Source organism: Leguminivora glycinivorella, chromosome 14, assembly GCF_023078275.1.
Source record: "Leguminivora glycinivorella isolate SPB_JAAS2020 chromosome 14, LegGlyc_1.1, whole genome shotgun sequence".
NCBI lineage: Eukaryota > Metazoa > Arthropoda > Insecta > Lepidoptera > Tortricidae > Leguminivora > Leguminivora glycinivorella.
Window position 1 is genome coordinate 7831741 of NC_062984.1, and position 27013 is coordinate 7858753.

Below are 27013 nucleotides of genomic sequence, written 5' to 3' on the forward strand. Positions count from 1 at the left end.
TTATTTAATCTTTTTCCTACTCCCGAACTGTCATTTCCAGGGTCGTGCATAGATCTTTAAAACCCTACATAAAAGTCTATTCCCCAAAGCAGCTTTCCGCGCCTGCGCGCAGTATCGAAAAAACTGAAAACGCATTATTCATTGTTTGGCTTTGTAACCATGGCAACGCATTGTTATAACGATACTGCGCGCCTGCGCGGGAAGGCTTTGAGCAGCTGAGCTGACAGTGCAAACCTTTACGTCAAAATACAGGAAATAGTGTGAATTTCACGAAAGTTAGTCAAGAAAACTATTAAAAACTAAGTGCATGGTCGTAGAAAAAGTATTGTATGCAACGGTGTTTAACTGAGTCATAAAATAACCCACCCCACTTTTTTGACGTCCTTTAAACGCCTGTTGCATAAAATACTATTATCCAACCAGCACACAGCAGTGTACGTTGTAAGTTAAAGCCTTTATAATTGAAGCAACCACACGAAACGTGTCACGTGCCTTTATTTAATTACTTTTGAACGCGACAGGCCTTTGAGAATTGTCAACGATGCTTGTGTTCAAATATTACGGTTATTTAATTAAAGGATTACCTAAAAATGCGGAGTTTTTGTATTAAATGTGTGTTATCATCGATGTTTTATTGATTATTAGTGCGTTTTCACATTATCCGATCCGATATCGGAAATCGAACCGATGTCCCATACATTACAGGCGCCATCTTGGATTTTTTCTATTGAAATCCTTCCGACATCCGATATCGGATCGGATAATGTGAAAACGGACTTTAATTAAAGAAACAAGTACTACAGTATTGGACATTTCTACACATACTAACTCAGAAACAGGCTAAGCCTAAGATAGCTTGTGATGCAGGTATTCAGACAACATCCATTATTATTCGGGGAAAAAATGCTCATCATAAATAAATGCTCTTAGGTACCCAGATTCAAACCCAGGCTCATCGGTTTCGTAGGCAGGATCACTATCCAGAAGGCCAGACCGGTTGTTACAACAATTTTTCGTAAAAATTATTTTGTCCCTATAAAAACTAAGTGTTAGTTGGAAATTAAGCTACATCGGCAGACCTATCTCCTAGGTTAATGAGTTTAATTACGATCCACGTAGAAGATCGACACGGTGGCTAACCCATTTGACAAACGACACTTTGTCATTTCGCCTCTAACAAGTATTCTCGCTACCAGGGACCGGCCCGCTATCCCTTATACGGGGTTTTGTATGGGTATTTCGTTAGGCTTAACTTACCCTACCCTTTTGACGCGATACCCTTTCATTTTGCTTTTAAAGCCCTAACGAAAGCGCTTACCTAAAATAGCCCAATACCCTTTCAAAACCCTTATCATCGGCTCAGCCTAACGCCATAAGGGTGAGCCTTATATTGGGTTTTATTTGCTTTCCCTTATAGATCATATCGTGCGAGTTTAAATCCTGTACCTCGCTCATAAAGCACACATTACTCCGAACGAAATAACATACGATCGTTACCTATGGCGGCACTGTGTGTGATATTTGCGCGTTTCTGTTTAATGGAAACGGCTGTAGATAAAATAAGGTTCAATTTTCAATACCAAATACTTATAGTTATGATAGGCTCCTGCTTTGCTCAGGTGTAACACAGGCAAACGCTGCTTTTTAGGGTTTCGTAGTCAACTAGGAACCCTTATAGTTTCGCCATATCTGTCTGTCCGTCCGTCCGTCCGCGGATAATCTCAGTAACCGTTAGCACTAGAAAGCTGAAATTTGGTCCCAATATGTATATCAAATCAATCACGCCAACAAAGTTCAAAAATAAAAAATGGCAAAAATGTTTTATTAGGGTACCCCCCCATGTAAAGTGGGGGCTGATTTTTTTTTTTAATTCCAACCACAACGTGTGATATATTGTTAGATAGGTATTTAAAAATGAATAGTGCAATTCCCGTTAAGTTTGTACATTTGGATCACGTCTCCGATTCGGATAAAAATTGGTAGGCTGATAGAGTCCAACAGTAGGCTGTAGGCAGTAGGCTGATAGAGTGTAACAACACAGGCAAACGCTGTTTTCGTCATCGGACTTGTCTTGATGAGTACTCGAGTGAGCAGTACCCGAAGTCCAGCTGATGCTGAACCCTGGCTGTACCTAGGGGAACTCGGGTTTAGTGTAACCCAGGCAAACGCTGTTTTCGTCATCGGACTTGTCTTGATGAGTACTCGAGCGAGCAGTACCCAAAGTCCAGCTGATGCTGAACTCTGGCTGCACCTATGGGAACTCGGGTTTAGTGTAACACAGGCAAACGCTGTTTTCGTCATCGGACTTGTCTTGATGAGTACTCGAGTAAGCAGTACCCGAAGTCCAGCTGATGCTGAACCCTGGCTGCATCTAGGAGAACTCGGGTTTAAATTAAATTAAATTAAATTAAATTTCATTAGTTTAGTGTAACACAGGCAAACGCTGTTTTCGTCATCGGACTTGTCTTGATGAGTACTCGAGTGAGCAGTACCCAAAGTCCAGCTGATGCAGAACCCTGGCTGCACCTATGGGAACTCGGGTTTAGTGTAACACAGGCAAAAGCTGTTTTCGTCATCGGACTTGTCTTGATGAGTACTCGAGTGAGCAGTACCCGAAGTGCAGTTGATGCTGAACCCTGGCTGCACCTAGGGGAACTCGGGTTTAGTGTTACACAGGCAAACGCTGTTTTCGTCATCGGACTTGTCTTGATGAGTACTCGAGTGAGCAGTACCCGAAATCCAGCTGATGCTAAACCCTGGCTGCAACTAGGGGAACTCGGGTTTAGTGTAACCCAGGCAAACGCTATTTTCGTCATCGGACTTGTCTTGATGAGTACTCGAGCGAGCAGTACCAAAAGTCCAGCTGATGCTGAACTCTGGCTGCACCTATGGGAACTCGGGTTTAGTGTAACACAGGCAAACGCTGTTTTCGTCATCGGACTTGTCTTGATGAGTACTTGAGTGAGCAGTACCCCAAGTCCAGCTGATGCTGAACCCTGGCTGCATCTAGGAGAACTCGGGTTTAGTGTAACACAGGCAAACGCTGTTTTCGTCATCGGACTTGTCTTGATGAGTACTCGAGTGAGCAGTACCCGAAGTCCAGCTGATGCTGAACCCTGGCTGTACCTAGGGGAACTCGGGTTTAGTGTAACCCAGGCAAACGCTGTTTTCGTCATCGGACTTGTCTTGATGAGTACTCGAGCGAGCAGTACCCAAAGTCCAGCTGATGCTGAACTCTGGCTGCACCTATGGGAACTCGGGTTTAGTGTAACACAGGCAAACGCTGTTTTCGTCATCGGACTTGTCTTGATGAGTACTCGAGTAAGCAGTACCCGAAGTCCAGCTGATGCTGAACCCTGGCTGCATCTAGGAGAACTCGGGTTTAGTGTAACACAGGCAAACGCTGTTTTCGTCATCGGACTTGTCTTGATGAGTACTCGAGTGAGCAGTACCCAAAGTCCAGCTGATGCAGAACCCTGGCTGCACCTTTTTTTTTTTTTTTTGTCGGAGTGGGGAATGCGTTTACGCACCGTCCCCCCGACCACGGGAAGGCCTTAATGGGGGTGTGTGGGACTCCCACTTTCGGCCCCCTCTCCTATTGAGAGGGAGGGAAGCGGACTACCCACTAAACCCCACTCCGGCGTTTCGCCCCCTGTGCCGTTCATGAAGGTGCCACGGGATCATCGGATTTCCTCTTTCCACCGTGGCGCCCTCCGGCAGCCCCGGCTAAGTGCCAGGGCACCCGCGCAAGGAAGGGAGGGAGAAACGCTTGATCCCTCCCCCTACGTCGCTAGTGAGGCCTTTTGTGCAATGCGGGTCCCGTACCCGCCGGCCCCTCTAAGGGTCTTGGCGTACGAACGCTCGTCGCCTTCGCCCTTGCCGTCTGCGTCTGAGAGGCAGCGCGTCAGCCGCCGCTTCGCGCTCCCTCTCCGCCGCCTCCTTCTGTGACATGACATGTTCGCAGAAGGAGGCCATCGCATTCCATTTCCTCTCGCTGCTCAGCATCGCCGCTATGACGCTGTGCAGCGAGAGGTCTACCACCTCTATGGCTGCGACCAAGGCAGCCCTTTCTCCGGCCCAGCGATTACACTCTTGAAGAGTGTGCTGGGCCGTATCATCGTCCGCACCACAGTCCAGGCACTGGGTGCTCGGCTCCCTCCCGATGCGGTGCAGGTAGTGGCCGAAGCAACCATGCCCGGACACCACCTGAGTCACCCTGTAGGTAAGGACCCCCTCCTTCTGTCCAACCATTCCTCCATTACCGGGAGGATGGCCCCTATGGTTCGGATGCCATAGTGGCCATTCTCCAGAGTGTCCCTCCACTGTTGGCGCAGGTGCTCCTTAGCTGCCCGCGCCACTCTTTCGTCTTCCTCGGGGTCCGGCGGCTCTCCCCGGGTTCTCGCATCCACCTTTCGCTGGTACCTCTCGGCTAGGACCACCGCGTCCAGCTCCCAGGGAGGTGTGCCGGCGAGGAGGCACGCCGCGGCGTGGGAAGTGGTGCGGTAAGCCCTTACCGTCCTTTGGGCTACCACCCTCTGGGGCCGACGGATCAAGGCCTTGGTACGTTCCGTCAGTCGTCCTGCCCAGATTGGCGCTCCGTAGAGCGCCATGCTCCGGACGACACCCGCAAACAGCCGCCTGCAGGGAGCATTCGGCTCCCCCAAGTTAGGCAGCAGGCGACCCAGTGCCGAGGCAGCACCCACAAGACGAGGAGCAAGTCTCGCGAAGTGCTCCTCAAAAGCCCATTTTCTGTCCAGGACAAGACCCAAGTATTTTATGTTGGCCTTGACCTGGACGGACTGACCCTCCACCCTCAACGCCGTGCTTGCCCGCAGTTTCCACTCCCTCGTACCCCCAGAACCATGGCATCGGTCTTTTCAATGGCGACCCGCAGCCCGAGGAGTTCGATGCGGTGTACAGTGAGCTCCGTCGCCACCGCCGCCTTCCTTAGAACCTCCTCCAACTCCCGCCCTCGCACGGCCACCAGTGTGTCGTTCGCATAACACAGCGTGACCATGCGCGGGAGTTGTGCCCCCCGGAGGACCCAGTCATAACCGACGTTCCACAGGAGGGGCCCCAAGACGGACCCCTGTGGAACCCCGCAAGTCATAACTCTCGCCCGCCGTACACTACACCCCCTTGTTCGTAGAGCACCACCCGCCCCGTCAGGTAGTGATCCACGATCCTCCTTAGGTATAGAGGTACCTCGTGGTAGCGGAGCGCCTCTGCAATCACCGCATAGGGGAGAGAGCCGAACGCGTTGGCGATATCGAGAGACACCGCCACGACTCCCTCTCTCTCTTCCTCCGCCAGCTCACTAAACGCCCTAAGGGTTCCCACTGCGTCCAGCGTCGACCGCCCTCTACGGAACCCGAACTGATTCTCGCTTAAGTTCGGGCCTGTCCCCTCCAGGTGCTGCTGGATGCGGGAGGCCAGGATGCGCTCGAACAGCTTCCCGGCCTCATCCAGCAGGACGATGGGCCGGTAGCCGGCCGGGGAGTCCGCCGAGCGTCCTTCCTTCCGGAGGAGGCACAGCCGTCCCTCCTTCCAGGGTCTCGGGAATGTTCCCTCGGTCAAGCAGTCCTCCAGCAGGGCCCTGAGGTGGTCTCCTAGATGCTTCAGGGCTAGGAAGAGGACCCTCCCTGGTACTCCGTCCGGCCCCGGCGCCTTGCGGGTGGCCCTGACTCGCTCCACTGCCCACTCGAGCTCGTCGTCTGTGATGGGGGGGGGGACGAACCGCCTCTCTGGGTGCCTTTCCGGGGGGGCCATCACCGGCGGGACGAACTCCGGTGCGTCCGGGAAGAGCCCCTCCACTACGGTTTGAAGGAGCTGCGGTTCCATAGATTCCATGGGGGATGCGCACTGCAGCTTGTTGCGTACCGTCTTGTATGGACGCCCCCACGGATCTCTATTTAGAGTCGCGAGGAACTCTTCCCACCGCTCAGTTCGGGTCCGCTCAATGGCCTGCCGAAGCGCTCTCTTTTTTTCCCCGAGGGTAGCGTGGAGGAGCGCCTCTTCCTCCGGGGTGTGCCTCCTTCTTCGGCAGCGAGTATAGGCCCTCCGGGCGGCGTTGCAGGCTGTGCGAAGGGCAGCGATCTCCGGGCCCCACCAGTACACCTTGCGTCTGCCCTGGTAAGGCCGGGCTCGAGGCATAGAGGCGTCGCACACGGCCATTAGTGACCTGCGTAGGTGGGTTGCCCGCTCCTCGACGCCCATGGATGCCTGAGGGGGGGCGCTCCAGGCCTCAATAATGGCGGCTTCTTCTGCAATTGCCCTGTCGAGGCGAGCCAGCGACCACCTGGGGAATTTGTCACCCCTTCGGGGGCCGAGGTTAGGCGGTGATCCTCTGTGAGTCTGGGAGACCCTCATGCGGATGTAGAGGTGGTCCGAGAGGGTCTCCTCGTCCTCTAGCACCCTCCAGTCGGCAACGTGGGCCATCAGGGAGGGGGTCGCGAGGGACACATCAACGATAGACCCCCCGTTCCAACGGACGCACGTTTGCGTGTGGCCCCGATTGAGGATGCACAGGTCCACCGTCGCCGCCCAGTCCTCGACCTCGGCTCCCCTAAGGTCGGTATCGGGACACCCCCACGCCCGGCTCTTGGCGTTGAGGTCCCCCAACACCAAGACGGGCGCCCGGCCAGCCCTCCGCACCACTCCCTCCAGGTACCCTGGCTGCACCTATGGGAACTCGAGTTTAGTGTAACACAGGCAAACGCTGTTTTCGTCATCGGACTTGTCTTGATGAGTCCTCAAGTGAGCAGTACCCGAAGTGCAGTTGATGCTGAACCCTGGCTGCACCTAGGGGAACTCGGGTTTAGTGTTACACAGGCAAACGCTGTTTTCGTCATCGGACTTGTCTTGATGAGTACTCGAGTGAGCAGTACCCGAAATCGAGCTGATGCTAAACCCTGGCTGCAGCTAGGGGAACTCGGGTTTAGTGTAACCCAGGCAAACGCTGTTTTCGTCATCGGACTTGTCTTGATGAGTACTCGAGCAAGCAGTACCCAAAGTCCAGCTGATGCTGAACTCTGGCTGCACCTAGGGGAACTCGGGTTTAGTGTAACACAGGCAAACGCTGTTTTCGTTATCGGACTTGTCTTGATGAGTACTCAAGTGAGCAGTACCCGAAGTCCAGCTGATGCTGAACCCTGGCTGCATCTAGAGGAACTCGGGTTTAGTGTAACACAGGCAAACGCTGTTTTCGTCATCGGACTTGTCTTGATGAGTACTCGAGTGAGCAGTACCCAAAGTCCAGCTGATGCTGAACTCTGGCTGCACCTATACCTTGTACTTTTAGCTGTTGAAAAAAGTATAAACAAACCGGAGCCGTCAAATTTGACAGCTCCAGGGGTAGTGAACCTTTTAAGGCCAGATCGAAGAACAAAATTGTAGGTCGCTACTTACTTGGTACTTTTTATTCATGGTGAGCCAATTTTAATGATTATAAACGCATAAATGGTAAGTAAGGTGAGAGTAACAATGCGATTCCTTGTATTTATAGGTATTTAAAAAACTGTTAACAAACCGTCAAATAGTTGTTTATCAGTAACGTTTGGTTCCTGTTAAAATATTCGTATTTAAAAATAAGCAATTGAGCTCACTACTATAGTCCGTTCCATTCCAAAAAAATATACCTACTTTCGCTTAATTTTACCAAATACACATGTACAATTAGACAAGACGAGTGTAATTACAAGTTTATAATGGGTCGGCAAACGCACATTGCTAATGTGAAACCAGAAAACTGGAGAAGATGCGAAGAACATGTCATCAAGGAAGAGAAGAAAATGAAAGAGTTAGACAACAAGATTGACGATTTGGCCGACAGAATAATAATAAATGTGACAGAATCATCTTCGTCTTCATCCTCATCATCGTCATCGTCCTCACCACAATAAAATAACGTATATATAAAGTATTGCGTTTTACTTAAAAATATACATATGTTTTCACCATTAAACACATAGAATAGAACGACATATTTTTTTTATATTTTTTTATTATTTCATGCACAGATAATCTTAATTATATTTCTATTGCTTTTTTATATTTCTCAGTCTTTCATCAAAATTTAGTGTGGTACCTATAAATATTGCTGAATCAACTAAACTACCATCTAGTATAAAAAAATACAGAAATATAACAATCATCATCTCATACGGAGAAACGGAAACTCGAAAACACAAATATCAAATTTGGAACAGATGATGATGATGATGATGATGATGATGATTATTGATAACAAGAATGTCAAAATGTCAGATAAAATTAAAAATCGCGTAAGGTCTAGTACCTTTATATTTTAGTAGTGTTACACCCAGATTAAAATGCAACCATGAGTTTTAAACCTCTGCCAAATTGGGTACTTTTTGGTTGAAGATTTCCTGAAGAAAACAATTATATTAATTAAATGTAATGACGATAAGCTTGTATTCATGAAGGTGTATTATGTTTCCTCAAATTAAACGAAATTACATGTTAGTGGAATGAAATGGAAAATAGTAGTGAACTCAATTTATTTTTAAATAGAGAAAAAAAATCAGGAACCAAACGTTACCTAATAAACAACCCTCAAATTTGACAGCTCCGGTTTGTTTACACTTTTTTCAAGAGCCAAGTACAAGGTATAGTTGAACTCGGGTTTAGTGTAACACAACACAGGCAAACGCTGTTTTCGTCATCGGACTTGTCTTGAGTACTCGAGTGAGCAGTACCCAAAGTCCAGCTGATGCTGAACTCTGTTTGCTCCTAGGGGAACTCGGGTTTAGTGTAACACAGGCAAACGCTGTTTTCGTCATCGGATTTGTCTTAATGAGTATTTGGGTGAGCTGTACCCAAGATAGAGCTGATGCTGAAACCTAGCTGTACCTAGGGGAACTCGGGTTTGGTGTAACATAGGCAAACGCTGTTTGCGTCATCGGACATGTCTTGACGAGGACTTGGGTGCGCAGTAGCCAAGACAGCGCTGTAGCTGAGCCCTGGCGGTATCTAGGGCAACTCTGGTTTCGGTACATTATAATATAGAAATATTTCATGCAATCTCAAGTTAGGCATAAAAACATAATATTAACTGAACAAAAATCTTACCAGAAGTGAATATTAACATCAAGTAGTTAGAACACATTTATTAATTTGCCATACATGAAACACTTTATTTGTGTCTAAAAAATACGTATGTATATCCATTTGAATATCAAAATTAAGTACAGTCGATTTCACTAATAGTAACACAGGGAATAAAGAGAATACTGGAGTTCCAAGCGTCCATAGACTGCGGTAACTACTTACTATCAGACGCGCTGTATGCTTGATTTCCACCAGAAAAGTATTTCTGTTTCAAACGATCTTCATAGAATTCACAACAATCAACAGAAATAGTTTGACAGATTCTATGGTACTACTCAACTCAACCAAGTACCAGTCATAAAGACGAGTCTCAGATATTTCACGATGACAAAAACAGCGGTTACCTATGTTGCACGAATCCCGAGTTCCTCTAGGAATAGCCCGAGTTCAGCATCAGCTCTACCTTGGTTACTGCTCACTCAAGTACTCATCAATACAAGTCCGATAACAAAACAGCGTTTGCATATGTTGCACGAAACCCAAGTTCCCTTAGGAATAGCCAGGGTTCAGCATCAGCTCTCTACCTTGGTTACTGCTCACTCAAGTACTCATCAATACAAATCCGATGACGAAAACAGCGTTTGCCTATGTTGCACAAAACCCGAGTTCCCCTAGGAATAGCCAGGGTTCAGCATCAGCTCTGCCCTGGTTACTGCTCACTCAAGTACTCACCAAAACAAGTCCGATGATGAAAACAGCGCTTGCCTATGTTACACCAAACCCGCGTTCCCCTGGGAAAAGCCAGGGTTCAGCATCAGCTCTACCTTGGTTACTGCTCACTCAAGTACTCATCAAGACAAGTCCGATGACGAAAACAGCGTTTGCCTATGTTGCACGAAACCCGAGTTCCCTTAGGAATAGCTAGGGTTCAGCATCAGCTCTACCTTGGTTACTGCTTACTCAAGTACTCATCAATACAAGTCCGATGACGAAAACAGCGTTTGCCTATGTTGCACGAAACCCGAGTTCCCTTAGGAATAACCAGGGTTCAGCATCAGCTCTACCTTGGTTACTGCTCACACAAGTACTCATCAAGACAAGTCCGATGACGAAAACAGCGCTTGCCTATGTTACTCCAAACCCGCGTTCCCCTGGGAAAAGCCAGGGTTCAGCATCAGCTCTACCTTGGTTACTGCTCACACAAGTACTCATCAAGACAAGTCCGATGACGAAAACAGCGCTTGCCTATGTTACTCCAAACCCGCGTTCCCCTGGGAAAAGCCAGGGTTCAGCATCAGCTCTACCTTGGTTACTGCTCACTCAAGTACTCATCAAGACAAGTCCGATGACGAAAACAGCGTTTGCCTATGTTGCACGAAACCCGAGTTCCCTTAGGAATAGCCAGGGTTCAGCATCAGCTCTACCTTGGTTACTGCTCACTCAAGTACTCATCAATACAAATCCGATGACGAAAACAGCGTTTGCCTATGTTGCACGAAACCCGAGTTCCCCTAGAAATAGCCAGGGTTCAGCATCAGCTCTGCCCTGGTTACTCCTCACTCAAGTACTCACCAAAACAAGTCCGATGACGAAAACAGCGCTTGCCTATGTTACTCCAAACCCGCGTTCCCCTAGGAATAGCCAGGGTTCAGGATCAGCTCTACCTTGGTTACTGCTCACACAAGTACTCATCAAGACAAGTCCGATGACGAAAATAGCGCTTGCCTATGTTACTCCAAACCCGCGTTCCCCTGGGAAAAGCCAGGGTTCAGCATCAGCTCTACCTTGGTTACTGCTCACTCAAGTACTCATCAATACAAGTCCGATGACGAAAACAGCGTTTGCCTATGTTGCACGAAACCCGAGTTCCCTTAGGAATAGCCAGGGTTCAGCATCAGCTCTACCTTGGTTACTGCTCATACAAGTACTCATCAAGACAAGTCCGATGACGAAAACAGCGCTTGCCTATGTTACTCCAAACCCGCGTTCCCCTGGGAAAAGCCAGGGTTCAGCATCAGCTCTACCTTGGTTACTGCTCACTCAAGTACTCATCAATACAAGTCCGATGACGAAAACAGCGTTTGCCTATGTTGCACGAAACCCGAGTTCCCCTAGAAATAGCCAGGGTTCAGCATCAGCTCTACCTTGGTTACTGCTCACTCAAGTATTCATCAAAACAAGTCCGATGACGAAAACAGCGCTAGCCTATTTTAAACCAAACCCGCGTTCCCCTGGGAAAAGCCAGGGTTCAGCATCAGCTCTATCTTAGAAACTGCTCACCCAATTAACTCATCAAGGCGAGTTGGATGACGAAAACGGCTTATTTTTATGTTGGCAATTAACGTTTTCAATGTGTAATGATAATGGTTAATTGTATTGATTTTCGGCCAACACTGTATATTTACATGCATACATACATATTTACATATTTATATATTTATATTCATACATACATACCTACATTCATTCATACATACCTACATACATTCATACGTACGAACATACATACTGATCTATGGGCGACGATGATCATTTACCATCAGGCGATCCATCAGTCCCTTGTCTCCCAGTTCATTAAAAATAATTTCTAGCCGTGTTCTACTTCTATCCAACGGAAACATGTTTCGTTGCAAAATTAAAAATGGGACGCATAGTGCGGAGTGGCAACAGCGCATTTTCCTTCCTGTTCTTACACTAGCTTAGATTCATAATCCTGTCTCTTTCACGCAAGGCTCGACTACGCTTCAACAAAAGGGAAAGCCTTATAAATAGCGCTTAAAATAAGGGTAACCCTTATTAAAGGCTTGCAAGCCGTATCGGATAGCGGTAAGCCAATGCACAGGGCTAGCTTTATTGTTTTGCTAAGTTTTTTGTAAGGGCTAGTCAAATGAATGGGCTTGCAGTTCGAAAGGGAGAGTCTCTCGATTGGGTCGTCCTTACGTTAGGGATTCCCAATGAAAGGCTTGTAGCGCGGAAGGGGTTGTCCGGTCCCTGCTCGCTACATACCGGGAAATATAAAGCTGTATATAAAGCTTCAATAAGTAGGTAGCTAGAGAAAAGGAATAACAACTTTTTTGTAAAATGATTTTTTGGAAAATAGTAGGTACAGTACATTAAGGTTATTGATATAACTGTACCAAGTTATGTAAGTAGGTTATTAATATTCGCTTGTTCGCTTTTATTAAAATGTTTTTCATAAACGAATTAGACCGTTAAAAAAACCACTGCGTAAAATTTCAATCGCGCAACCAATACCTACCAACATTATCGTATTACACGGCGCCCAAACCTTGTCCTAATACAAACCTTATAAAGTTTAAGCCATTGATTATAAACCAAATTATTTAAACTGTAGGGTAGACATGTACAGACCCTTTGGGTCACGTTATAACCCTTTGAACGCCAATAACCGCTAAAGTGGTTATAGCGGACGCTGTCAAAGCAATTCTTCTGCTAGCAGGATAAAGTTTTTTCGTCATTTACTGGTACAGGTATTGGCGTGTAGGCCACCTTTTGACGCGAGAGGCAAAGCGTCCAAAAGGTTAAATAAATAACCTAACCTAACTACAAAATTAAAATCTTGAAAAAAACCCCGACATAGCGGACCGATTTTCATGAAACATGGCTAAGAATAGAATAGAAAGAATAGAATATTTTTTTTATTCGTAAGCACTTAACAACGACGATGACAATATAATATACACAAAAATTAACGACACACAAACAAGTAACCATACACACAAAGGCTAACAGACAAAAGTGCCACGAAATGGTCTCATCTCAGCATGTTGCTGGCGACTTCCAGCGCTGGTCTTCCGATGAGGCCATTCGGTGAAAACAATCACGACAGGTAACAATTTATGAATACAACACTAATAAAAATAAAAAATAGCAAGAAAGAAAGTATGCAAAAGACAACAAAGATTTATAAGAGACATTACATTATTACACAATATTATCGGGTCGGACTCGTCATAGCTGTACATTAAAATATGACTACATCTAGCGCCATCCGGCCATTACGGGAACTAAAATGACATAACAAAAAGCACGAGTACAAGGACAAACAAAAATTGGCAATGCAAACTTAAATTATTAATTAATATCAATAAAAGGCTGAGAATATTTCAGAATGAAGTGCGCCATGGCAATACAGACGGAACATAAACTATGTGGTAAGTAAAAACAGAGACTACAGGCAACTTGTATCATGTAAGCAGGTTTCCTGGTTGAATTGGTGGCTAAGCATGTATTGTTTGAGCTTTGTTCTGAAACTATAAATACTTTGCAGGTTCCTCATAGGTGGTGGGACATTATTCCAACACTTTGAAGCGTTATACCGGTAGCTGCCCCGGAAGGCTGCCGAAGCATGGCGTGGCGTCAGCAAATGAATTCCACAATTGCGGCGGTCGCGGAGCTTGATGCAAGATAACTTAACAAAAAGATATGCAGGTGTTTTATACTTAAGAACTCCGAAAAGCAAACAAGCCAGATGAAGTTTACGACGGTGCTGCATTTTGAGAATTTTGTGACTATTGAGAAATGGAGTGACGTGTGCTCTCAACGGAATGTCAAAACAGAAGCGAGCACAAGCATTTTGAACACGTTGGATGAGTCTCTTGGTTTTAGCCAGAAGCCTAGGCCCAGTTACAATATCCATATAGTTCAGTTTTGACAGTACCAGCGACTCGGTCAGTTGAATGCGCAAGGTTTCGCTAAGGTATGGGCGAATTTTATATAATACCTTTAGCTTGTAAAAGCAACTTCTTACAGCTTCAGCAGTGTGCTTCTCGTAACGAAGTCCACAATCCATTAAAAGTCCCAAATTCCGTGCTTCATACACCCTTTCAATTGGTTCATCCATCAGCATAATATTCACTGACATACTGACACCCGCCAGTTGTTGCTTACTGCCAAAGATAAGGTACTTTGTTTTATTTGGGTTGAGCACTAAGCAGTTTTGTCTAGCCCAGGTTGCTATACTTGCGAGGTCATAATTTAGTTTCTCTATAACATAGTCAACCTCTGCTGGCCTACATGATAAGTAGATCTGAATGTCATCTGCGTATATGTGGTATCTACAGTGTTTAATGTGAAACCTAACGTCTGCAGAATAGAGAACAAATAGGAGCGGGCCGATTACAGATCCCTGTGGGACTCCTCGGTTAAGCTTGGCTTTTTCTGAAAGAAGTGAGGAACCGTCACCAGAGCGCACCTTGACCATCTGCCATCGGTTACTGAGGTAGCTATGGAACCATTGTATAGTTTTCTGATCAAAACCATAGTAAGCCAGCTTTGATAGAAGTAGATCTATATTTATACAATCAAATGCCCTAGAAAAGTCTAGGAGCACTAAAAGAGTACACATACCCTTATCCTGAGCATCTAATATGTTGTCAGTGACATCAAGCAAAGCAGTTGTGGTGCTACGTCCTTTCCGGAAACCCGATTGGACGTCTGGCAAAATGTTATTAGTTTCAAGGTAGGCAGTTAACTGTGCACAGACAACTTTCTCCATTATTTTGGACAGACATGGGAGTATGCTAATTGGCCTAAGATCTTTAATAGTAACAGGGTTGGGAATTTTGGGCAGAGGATTTACAACTGCTAACTTCCAAATATCAGGAAAGGTGCATGATAGAATAGACTTATTAATTAAACTAGTCATAATGTCAATTGTGTAAGGAAGCGTAAGAATAAGCATATGTAAATTTATCCCATCAGCACCCTCTGCATTAGACTTTAAATTCCTAATTATTTTAGTAACTTCACTCGAGTTAATTGTTTTTAAATGGAATACTGTGTCGCTGTGCCTGTGAAATTCAAAATAGGTTAACTGTGACATAGTTACATCTGTAGTTCCCGGCAGGTCAAGAAAATGTTTATTTATTACGCAAGGATTATTGAAAGTTGAAGGTAATTCATTATTCTTAGTGGGTAATATTGTCGATTTCAGATTTTTCCATAATGTTTTAGGGTCATTTATTTTACTATTTATATTTTGTTTAAAATAAGCCACCTTTTCGAAATATAAAGCCTTGTTCACTACAGACTTAAGGTCCTTGTAATATTTTTTTTTTATATCATTCGGATTTTTGTGAAAGTCTGTTGCAGCAGTGTCGCGCAGATGCATCATGAACTTGACAGTGTCAGTAATCCACGGGCAAGATTGTACTTTGACTAAGGATGTTTTTACTGGGGCATGTACATCAAATATAGTGAGAACTTTTTGGTTGAATATACTTACTATGTCATTGACACTGTCAAGATCCGACATCAGTTCCCACCCCGCGTTCTGCAGGTCCACATCAAGTTCTCTATCACAAATATCCTTATAAGGTCTATATGTGATGCGATAGGGCTTCAATTTCTCTAGTTTCACATTAAAATCGCAAACCACAAGACAGTGACCATAAATACATCCTACGTTATCAATGGTTGTGTTATTTGCTAACATATCAGAACAGACAACGTCGATCAACGTCTGGCTGGTGTCAGTAAAATGTGTAGGCTGAGATACCAATTGTTTTAAATTAAAACTAGTTATAAAATTGTTGAATTGAGCAGTTTTAGCGTCATAGTTTTGCAGTAAATTAATGTTGAAATCGCCTAATACAACCAAATGATCGTAACTGCGCATTGAACTAATCGAGTCACTAATAGCATCCAAAAAAACTTGTATGTCCATCCAAGGTGGTCGATACGCCGTACCTATTGCCAGCTTTCTTCCGTTGAGAGTAAACGTGATCCACATCTGCTCCACCAGCTTGTGCGACGGGTCAACAGGGTGAGGCCAGGTCCTAGCGCTGAGATGTCTCTTGATATAAAAGCCCACGCCTCCACCACGCGACCGGACGCCCTGTGGTCTGGGGATATGCCGAAAAGTGTACCCAGGAAGTTTCGGCGCCCGTCCCTCCTCGCCTGCCCTTAACCACGATTCGTTAATCGCCAGAACATCAACATCCTGCCGGGCAGCAGCCGCCACAAAATTGTCATGATTTGTACCAAGGGAACCTGCATTATACAAACCTATTCGAAGTGTTTTATTTTTTTTTAACATTACTTAAATACATTACTCCTGACATATAATAATGAATACATGAGGAATTATATGACCTGCAAGTTATAGTTAGATGCATACAACAAAAATATTTGCCCTGTATATATTTCATGAAAATAAACATACAGTAATTACCATGCCACAATGAAAGTAGAGGTATAATTAGTAGGGAAGCACAATATACGACCGCCCGCACCTCAAACGGAGCTGGTCCTAAAAACACGGTCTACGTCCTCCTGAGAGCGAATTTGGATCGCCGGCTTTCCTTCTCCTTGTCGAGCATAGATCCGGCCACGCCTGGTCCACGAGAATCGCCACTGCTGCTGCCGACATAACTCTCGAACCTTATGAAACAGAAGGCGGTTCGTGCGAGTAAGGCGCTCATTAACGAAGACACGACAGGGAGGAGCCGACGGGTTGCCGTCGGTGAAGCTGATATTTCGTCGCACACGCGCTGCCTGTAGCAACTCATCGCGCAACTGCCGCCGCGACAGCCTAACTACAACGCGGCGCGGACGCCCCACTGCGTCATCGTCGACACCTTCCCCTCTCCTGTCCACAGCACCAACCCGCTCGGCGAAAACCACGTCGCGCTGGTCGAGAGTCATACCTAACTTGGCCGCTAGGACAGTGACCGTGTGCACAACGTTTTCACCCTTTGCCTCAGGGATGTGGCCGATGTCAAGGTCAGAGAGCAGCGCATCCTGGTCACGGTCGTTTAGCTCCAGTTGAAGGCGAGCTACCGTCTGCTGCAGCTCCACCACTGGTACTGCCGACGTTTGGCCTTCGGGGTCCCTGTCAGCGGAGCCCACCGGTCGCTCCTCCAAGCACCTAACTTTGTCCTCTAATACGTCAAGACGGCTAGAGAGGCCACCGAAGAGAGAATGCAATTTCGCCACCTCTTGTCGCAGGCCAGCAATGTCGTCGCGCACAGCACCAAAGTCCGCGCGCAGCAAGCGCAGCTGCTCCGCAACATCCGCCTGTGGATCGGTCGGCGTATCGTCGTCATCGACAACATTCGATTTCACCGGCGTGTTGTCAGAGTTGTCACGCCGAGCAGTGGTCGCTTTACACGTCGGGCACAGCCAAGTGGGGGCGACACGAGCGGTAATGCCCATGCCCACACAAGCCTTATGATAAGACTGTCCACATGAACACTTAGCGACCCCTGTCGATGCGAGGGGTTTACCACAAGCCGCTGCGCATACAACCATTTCGCTCACTATTGATTATGGTCACTAGAGGTTTTAAAAGTTCTAATGGTTTCAACTAGATGGCGCTAAACACAAGGCTTGTATGTAAATATGTGCTTTATTATATTCTGCTTGTTATTTATATTATATATAAATCCTTCGTGAATAAATGTCTCAGAAATACAATTATAACAATTAAAAGTTCATTCAATCAGCCGGCTTTTGTTTTTTTATATAAAAGTTTAGCGTACCCACCACACGTAAAAATCTGTTAGTGATAAACAGTAATTATGCTATCACACACTATAACAAACGCGCAGCTGGTCGCGCACACTAACACGAGATATGGGTTCACCAATGCACACATCGATAATCACACATGCAGGTAAATCGTGAGTTTGCTATTTTATAGTCAGAAAAAAAGCGCGACCGTGACTGTGTGTGTTACCGTCCGTGACGTCACTGAAGAACACGCCCGACTAATTCAGCTTTCAAACAAAAAAAACTAAATCTAAATCGGATCATCCGTTCGGGAGCTACGATGCCACAGACACACACAGACAGTCAAACAGACAAATAGGCAGACAGATAGACAGACAGACACGTCAAACTTATAACACCCCGTCGTTTTTGGGTCGGGGGTTAAAATTAAATAATAATATCCAGTAAGTAACCTTAACCTATCCAGTATCCAGGCATCTTATTCAAAACCTGCAAAAAATTGAATATGTCCTTTTAAAAACACATTGGGCAGGACGAGGTTAGAACCCGAATAATATCGCTCAATTCTATTGCCATTATTTACATTGAACCCGTACATATGTCTCTAGGGACATAACAAACTCTTTTTGCCGATATATATTGTTGTGAATTCGACCTTTTGCCATCGATTTCGGGAACATTTATCTTTTGTGCGCTATTTATTCTCTGATCACGGTATTGTAAGAATATGTAGAAAACTAGGATTTTCAACTGGAGGTTAGAAATAGAAATAGTTATTTGTTTTACGTTTTGGCCAAGTTGTTGTTTAACCGCACGTGCCAATATTGATACCTGAGCAAACACAACATCCTAATATTGAACCGTAAGCGTAGCGAGCGGTTCTGAATTTCGAATTTCGGTTAATCATTTTGTGTTTCAACACAACATTTTTCACCACACTTAATTAATAGTAGTAGTAGTAGTAGTAAACTCTTTATTGTACAATTAATAATAAATAACACAGTAATTACAGTAAAGAACAGTACAAAATAATGTAATGTGAAATTTAAATAACTGTAAAACACATTAGTTATTTTTCATTTACCAATTTTTATTTGTGGATCGAAAAATAATTTCCTTGCAGTTTCCAAAACAATCAATGCTCTTGGGGCAGTACTTCGGCTGAAAATTTTGAAAATTTTCAACTGTTGTGGGGACTTTAGGGGTAGAGCATATTTTTGCATTTTTTTTTTCTAAATAAAAAACCTATTTCATTTTCCAAGTATAGAGTTAGGTAGTTCGTTTCACGTATAGGGGAGCAAGTTCTCTGTTCCAAATTTATTTGGATTTATTTTTCTCTAAAACAGATATTTTATAACGGTATTTGTTCGCAGACGCGATTTTGGCGTAGAATAAGAAAACAAGACAGTAAAATTCGAAGACAGGTAAACCCACGACAACAAGCCATTTTATTTTCCCCGATATTTGCATATAAATGTATGTTTTGTGAGGATTTTTGATAAATACTATAATACTTCGTACCTACTTTAGGATACAAATTTATATCAAAACGAGAGTGTCTTTTTTTGTCGCAGTTTTCGTATTACAAACTTAGATTAAGTTAAGTCGTTAAGAAGCAACAGGTGTGATAATTTTTCTATCTAATCGAACTTGACTTATTCCTCTGTGGGTTTTGAAGGTAGACCTGAAAACTTTTGATTGGCTATGCCGCAAAGCTATGACATATTCAAAAATTGCAAGAGTCCAATAGGAGAAATTACTAAGGAAGGGATTCAAATTTAGTCAAATTTGGTTACTTTTTGAACGTAAAAACAGTCGAGCACCAACATTTTATGATGGCCACAGGAATAACCTAACCACAAAATTAAAATTTTAAAAATCCCCGTCATAGAGGACCAATTTTCATGAAACTTAAGATAATTCAGCTTTCAAACGAAAAAACTAAATCTAAATCTATAAATACAAAAGTCTTGGCAAAGAATACCTTTTTGTACCCTTTGGCGTAGAAACTCTAGGTCCATGGGGTCCCAGCGCGAACAAGTTGTTCACAGAAATCGCGAAGCGTCTGATTGAGGTAACTGGTGACCGAAGAGCTGGCGACTTCCTCGCACAACGTATCAGCATTGCGATACAGCGAGGAAATGTCGCCAGTATCCTTGGTACAATGCCTCAAGGGACTATTTTAGACATTAGCTAGCTTTTAAGTTTAGTCTTAGTTTCTTATATAATTATGTAAATCGGTTTATCCGTCCGGGAGCTACGATGCCACAGATACACAGACATATACAGATAGGACAGACAAACAGACAGACAGACACGTCAAACTTATAACACCCCGTCGTTTTTGCGTCGGGGGTTAAAAATAAACATTTTTGAGCCTTAAGAGTCTAACACAAAAATAACGCTCTCTCCAAATACATAGTCACAATAATTTTTAAGAAAAAAAAACCGCCTTTCTTTGGGGTTCTGGTTATAAATATTTCAAATGTTGGATTATGTTATCAATTCGTCTGTATATTTTTTAATGTTTGTTATTCGATATTTCCGTCATTTCTAAACCAATTTTTAAATCTGGATGATTCTGAAGTACTTACAGATGACAATGATTATCAGAACGGAATTCTAACCAGGGGCGGCTCACTCTTCATCAGCAGTTCCACTGCACCAAATGTCACTGTTCTGGACGTAAGTGCATGCTGTTCTTATAAAAATACCAAAGTCACTATAAGTGTGCCGTTCAGATTTGAGGAGTTCCGTTCTGACCATCATCAGCAATTCCACTGCACCGAATATCACTGTTCTGGACGTAAGTGCATGCTGTTCTTATAAAAATAACAAAGTCACTATAAGTGTGCCGTTCAGATTTGAGGAGTTCCATTCTGACCATCATCAGGAGTTCCACTGCATCAAATGTCACTGTTCCGTACGTAAATGCATGCTGTTCCTTTAAAAACACAAAAATCACCATATATATGCCTTTCAGATTTGAGGAGTTCCCTCGATTTCTCCAGGATCCCATCATCAGAACTAGGTTCTGAGAAAAATGGGACCAATCTGTATGCATATACATTCAATCAAAAAAAATATTTCAAAATCGGTCTAGTAACGACGGAGATATCGAGGAACAAACATAAAAAAAAAAAAAAACATACAGACGACTTGATAACCCCTTCCTTTGAGATTTGGAAGGCGGTTAAAAAACCGCGACATTGATAACTGGCTAATACCGTTTTTCCGTCGACTGAATCCGGACAATAACTCACGGATTCAATTAGCGGCGGACATGAGCAGGTGCGATTCATCCTCGCCTCTAATCCGGACAATTAACGATTTTAATTATTAATATCTGAACCGAGCTTTGCTCGGAAAACATAAAAATGAAAAATGTGCGTTCTCCTAATAAAGATACAGTACGCTACGCTAGCTAGATTGTTTGCCAAAAACTACCCAAGAAATATACAATAAAATATTTGCAATTTTACACTCAAGACAGAAACTACAGAAAGCGTTCACATTTTAGCATTACCTATGCATCCTAAGGAAATATTAGTAGGTATTCATACCTACTACTAGTAGGCTCTATGTAATTATAATTAAGTTAATAATATGCCTTATGTTTGTTACTTTTGAAAGACTGGTAATGAAAACCTTTGCCAAAGCATTAAGTTCGCCATTAAATTTGTATATTTTTTTTATTTATATAACGCAATAACGTTTAAATAAATCAATAACTAATACATAAAGTCATTGTATGACGCCGAAACTACAGTATTTAAACAGCGTAAAATAAATCTAGAATATCCCTTATGCTTCAATTATACTATCTATCTCTATCTTAAGTTGCCATTTTTATTTATTGTATTTATGTATGTATGTATGTCTTATGTGTATGTAAGGTATATTTATGTATTCGGTATATATGTATGTGTGTTTGTGTTGGTTTTCTCTATATTTTTTGTTCTTGCACTGCCTGTTAGCTTTTGTTTCTGTTCCGTTTTTCCAGCTACCCTAAGGTTGCCTGGAAGAGATCGCTTTTTAGCGATAAGACCGCCTGTTGTTACCTAGTTATATTCTCACTCAACATTCTGTATAGTTTTTACATGTAAAATGCTAAAATGGTGCAATAAAGAATATTTACTTACTTACTTAAATGTCTTATTTTATTGTTCATCAAGTACCTACCTACATAGTTCGATCTCAATCGAGCCGATGGCTAAGGTTGCTTCGGAAATTCCAATTATATGTAAATCCGGATAAACCAGCCGCAAGCTGACGCCTTCTAAGTTTCTTTAGGAATTTTACACTTTATTGTTTTGTTGCTCTTTAAAATTTTTATTTATATAAGAATTGACTGAAACGCGTAGGCTAGGCTTATTTAACCGCTAGTGACGGTAACATCGACGTGACGGTTTTTCCTTTTTAAAATATGAAGAAACTTTATTAAGAAACAATTAAAGTTACTTACAAATGATCTCATTTGCTGTTTTTCCTTTGTAATTTAAGTAAGTTAAAGGTGTAAGTAGATAGACAGACACATGTAAGTATTTAAAGATACAATATACAGCGTGTGGTATACGAGCAAATAATGTATCCAGTTATAGTATCTCATAAGGATAATCATTTTGAAAGTGAGGTAATTAATTTTTGAAATCCGGCCAAGCAGCAATGTGGTGTACATCATCCAATTAATTTGACATGACATAAACGTCATGTCGTAATGACGTTTAGGTAGGTACGCTAATTGATGTGGACATAATACATTGCGTGCTGAATTATGTATGAAATAAAAAATCTGATCTGTTCAAAAAAATAAATGCTGTTAGGCTCCTTAGGTCCGATACTAATCGTCATTAAGCTATTCGCCCGTATGGAATACACACGCTATATACCCATATCAGTCTAAATTGATCTAAAGGAAGGGCTTATGTAACGTCTTCAAGACTGGGTTTTTTCTTGTACAGTCTAATAATAGTTATTTGTTATACAAGGGGGCAAAGTTGTATTTTAACGCCGAGTGTGGAATTGAAAAACGAGCAAGTGAAAGGATTCTATAGTTGAACCACGAGCTAAGCGAGTGGTTCGAGAATAGAATCCTGAACTTGCGAGTTTTTAAACACACCCGAGTGTAACACAAAACTTTTCCCCTCACTATAGCGAGGAAACTACAACGCAGAAAATGCGTTTATCACTGCTTCCAGTATTTCCACAGGTGGTAAATCATCTTTATTACTAGATTCACCTACTTTTATCAATTTTAAAGCAGTTAATTTGACTTTATTCAAGGTCAAATTACTTTACCCACTAGTGGATAAAATGCGTTTTTACCCCCTGGTATTAAAGGACAAAACACGTGTTTCCGACCTAGTGAGGGGAAAAAGATAATAATATACACGTAGTTACATGTGCGTGTGGACGGGAAAACGTCGATTGCTATAAAGCCACTTTGTCAGTTTATTCATATAAAGATACAAGTAAATCTCGCCTTAATGGTAACCGACAAAGTGGGACGTTTTACTAAACACACTCACATATAGTCATAGTATGAAACAGACCTTGTCAAAAATACATATCCTACACTACCGCAACGTGTGGCAATAACGTGTAGGTATACAATATTGATTTATGGTAGGTACATGTGTGTACGGGTGTCCATGGGCGGCGGTGATCGCTTACCATCAGGCGACCTGTCTGCTCGTTTGCCTCCTATCCCATAAAAAAAAAAACATTGTTTCTAATCAGTTTTCATATTTTACTTTAATAGGCTACTCGACTCTTATCGAATTTGGCACAAGAAATGAGATTCCGAGTATTTCCTGTAGTCTTTGACATAAGAAACCAATTTTTATAGATTTTGGGTATTAAAAGTGTATGGTGGCTACTTATTTTCGATTAAAAATGTGTGTAATATTTATTTTAACTTTGGCCACCGAAAACGCTGTCAGACGTATAGTGACGTCATAGAACTTAACTTTATGCCGAGTCAATCACTGACATGATGAACTTTATGCCTCATAACTTAAATGTCAGAAAATTTTGTGCTTAACATGGCTAATGATGTTTTTGCCTAATTAAGTTAAAGTAAACTTTATAAATGTTTTTTTGTGGTTTTCAAGTTGTAATAAAATATGGTAGTATTTTTTTCGGTTAATTGGACAGTAATAAATTATATAAAATAGACTTTAAAAAAGGGTCAAGTAGTCTATTATGTACCTAAACAGGTCGTTATTGTATATGTATTGTATAAAGTTCCGCCGAGTTGCAAGCAACAACAAGGCAATGCAAGCGAGACCAGTCTCATCTGCATAAAGGGATTACGGGCCATGGAGCCAACCTCGTTTAGAAATACGCGATCCTCGTTGACACAGGTTTGTGTTTATAATCCGCAGATCCTCGACTTCTTGAATAACGCGAAAATAAGACCTGACCTTTTATTTTGCGTTACGAAAAGCTTTTGCGTTGCGTTGCTTTTGCACTTTCTCGTGCAAAAACAGGGAGCCAATTTTGAATGTCAACCATTCGATTTCGTGAATTTAGTTCAATAATATTTTCACCACATTTCCACTGCTAGCGATTTAAATTCTTACTACTGTTAGTAAGAATTTAAATCGCTAGCATAACATTAATATAACATTACGTCGTTTTTACACCACAGATTTTGGAACGGTGAATTTTTGCGTTCAAAACTCCAAAATCTGTCCTTACATGAATAGGTTTGATTCAAGAAGAAATTATTAATACAGTAAATCGATTACCATTGTACACCACTGTATTGCGCTGTTTTTCACTAAAAAAGCGATTTCAGCAAGTTTCACGTATCCTTGTCGATTTTACAAATTGTTTTTTTGGTTGAATGACTGTTTCAAGTCCTGGAAAATTAACGACAACCCAGCTCTAGATGGTAACGAGTTGTAGAGGGTTTGTTTTTCTGAAACATGTTTAGACTAGTGTAAGAATGATGAATATTTTACTGAAAATATCAGCAACACCGTAGACCGCATCATCACTTACCATCAGGTGTGATCGTGGTTAAACGTCTGCCTATTCATACAAAAAAAAAACTATTGTAAAAAATACAGCAAAGAACGAAAAGCCAACACTTAAACCTGTTAACGTTTAGATCAAACTGAGTAATTTCTGCTATGGGACCAAGACTGAAATCGCGAAAAAAATATTGAAGTTCCCATAGAAAAATTCAGCTTCACACGACCAAAATATAAGAAACAGCCAATTTTTTTTTTTGGAATTCGGGGTTGGTCTCTTAGTAAAAGTCGCTCAGTATTATCTAAACGTTAACGGGTTTAAGTGTTGGCTTTTCGTTCAGATACATGCTGTATATTAACAGGTTAAGAATTACTTAAGATAATATATTTCCATAAATAATACGCATATCAAGCTCTGCGTTGCTTTGTTCAAATTTTGACAGAAATAATATTATATTGCAAGAGCTTTAGTTTATCTGGTACCTTATGTTTAATGGCAGTCCTTTAGTATACATAACGATATCTATAATAAAATTTTATTTGTTCTTAGAGAACTTCTAACAATATTACAGTAGGCGTATTTTTTAAAATAAAATTAGGTACAATAGGTAGTTTCGAAAAAAATATGACCTCGACCGAATTCTCACGCAGAAATATGAGAACCTGCCATAACTTCCGATCTGAGGGCTCGACAAACAGCCGAGCACTTTTCTTTGAAGTTGCCATTCAGTGGAAATTCTTTCATCGAGTTTGCGAGGATTTCATCACTCGATGGAAGATAAAGCCGCGAGCGGTTTTCCGAGTATTTTGAGTGGCGGATAGATTCAGAAAGTTGAAGCAACAGGCGAAGCTCAGCGGTGTGTTATCGGTAAGTAAGGTTTTCTCGCGGCTTTTCTTTACAATTCAATATATTTCAGATATAATTATACAACAAAATTCGCCTGTGGGATATGGATTTGATTATGCATGACACTGCAATGTCACAATTTCGTTTTCATTCAACCACTTTTTTGCCAAGATTGGCACTGAAATTTGAGTACAGTCGAGTTCATAAATATGTGTAACGTACATTTTTTCACAATTATTGCAATGATTTTAGGTGAAGAAATGTACACATATTTATGAACTCGACTGTACCTAGTTTCATGTGCTCTTTTTACCCCTTTATAGAATACAGGCTTGATTGTTTGTACGTATGTATATTTATTATTATACAAATATAATAGTGTAATAATTATTATTCACATAGGGATAAGACTTAGATAATTATATAAATAGATAAATAAATAATTAAATATTATAGGACATTCTTACACAGATTGACTGAGTCCCACGGTAAGCTCAAGAAAGCTTGTGTTGCTGGTACTCAGACAACGATATATATAATATACAAATACTTATATACATAGAAAACATCCATGCTCATCACACAAATAAATGCCCTTACCGGGATTCGAACCCAAGACCGCGGCTTAGCAGACTGGTCGTCTACTACTAGTAAATATCTTATCATTTAAGGCATCCCTTGGCTCTTTGGGTGGACATCCGGAAAATTGCCGGTGGATGACACTATCTCAGGATATATTATATTCAAAACATTCACAGAATGCCCAAAAAATTTCAATTTTTATTTCACATTATTAAGTACTTTATAGTAAACCTTTGACTATTCTAATACCTTCAATTAAGTAGTGAATGGATCTATTTCAACAATAATTTAAGAAGAGTAACCATTTCAATCGTTTACATCTTGAGAAATGATTAATTTATCGTTATTAATGAACGTTGCTTGAAGCAGAATTGCTTACATTAATGAATTGTAGCATAAAGCTGGGAATAAGTAGAAATTTCAGCGATAGTTACAAATTGAACGAATCAATTCATCTTAATTTAGTGCTGTACTCCATCCATCTTTGCACTAATTTATTTATTGCAATCGAGTTTGGTTTTCTATTTAAATTAAATATTAAAATAAAGCGCAGTAGATTGTTTGGCAATATATGTAATGTTGGTACATTATGTAGAGGTATATATTGGTACATCATATTATTTCGTGCGTATTTTCACATTTGGACGTAAAGCAAATGAAATAACTTACTAACAGTAGACCACTTTATCATCACCCAAACCTTTGCTTAGTTTTCCTTACGTCTTTAGCCAGCTACTCCTTAGCGCTGAAGTCTAGATGGCGATTTATAAATGTAGTGGTATGTCTTTTACCGATCCTTAAACTATTTGTAACTCCATAACATATTTCATGAACTTACATAAATTGTATTTCGTTCCAACATAGGAATGAAACGGTATAATTTACTGCCTTACTTTGTTGGTGCAATAACCCAATTCGAGTCTTAGCATCCAACATCAGCACGAGGTAATGAAAAGGTGGACACAACAAATGGTTTTTTTATCATTAGTAAGGATAATCAATTCTCATCTGTAAAGCTGTCTGTTTATGTACCTACCTACAGAGACAACCCCTTTGCAGA

General features: G+C 42.3%; 1 protein-coding gene across 1 annotated transcript; it reads right to left on the minus strand.

The window, feature by feature from the left end:
• Positions 1–16326: 16326 nt before the first annotated feature.
• On the minus strand, positions 16327–17343 carry LOC125233510. Its single transcript, XM_048139554.1, has one exon. It carries the CDS (start codon positions 17341–17343, stop codon positions 16327–16329), a length of 1017 nt encoding a protein of 338 aa, XP_047995511.1.
• Between the last annotated feature and the right edge of the window lie 9670 nt (positions 17344–27013).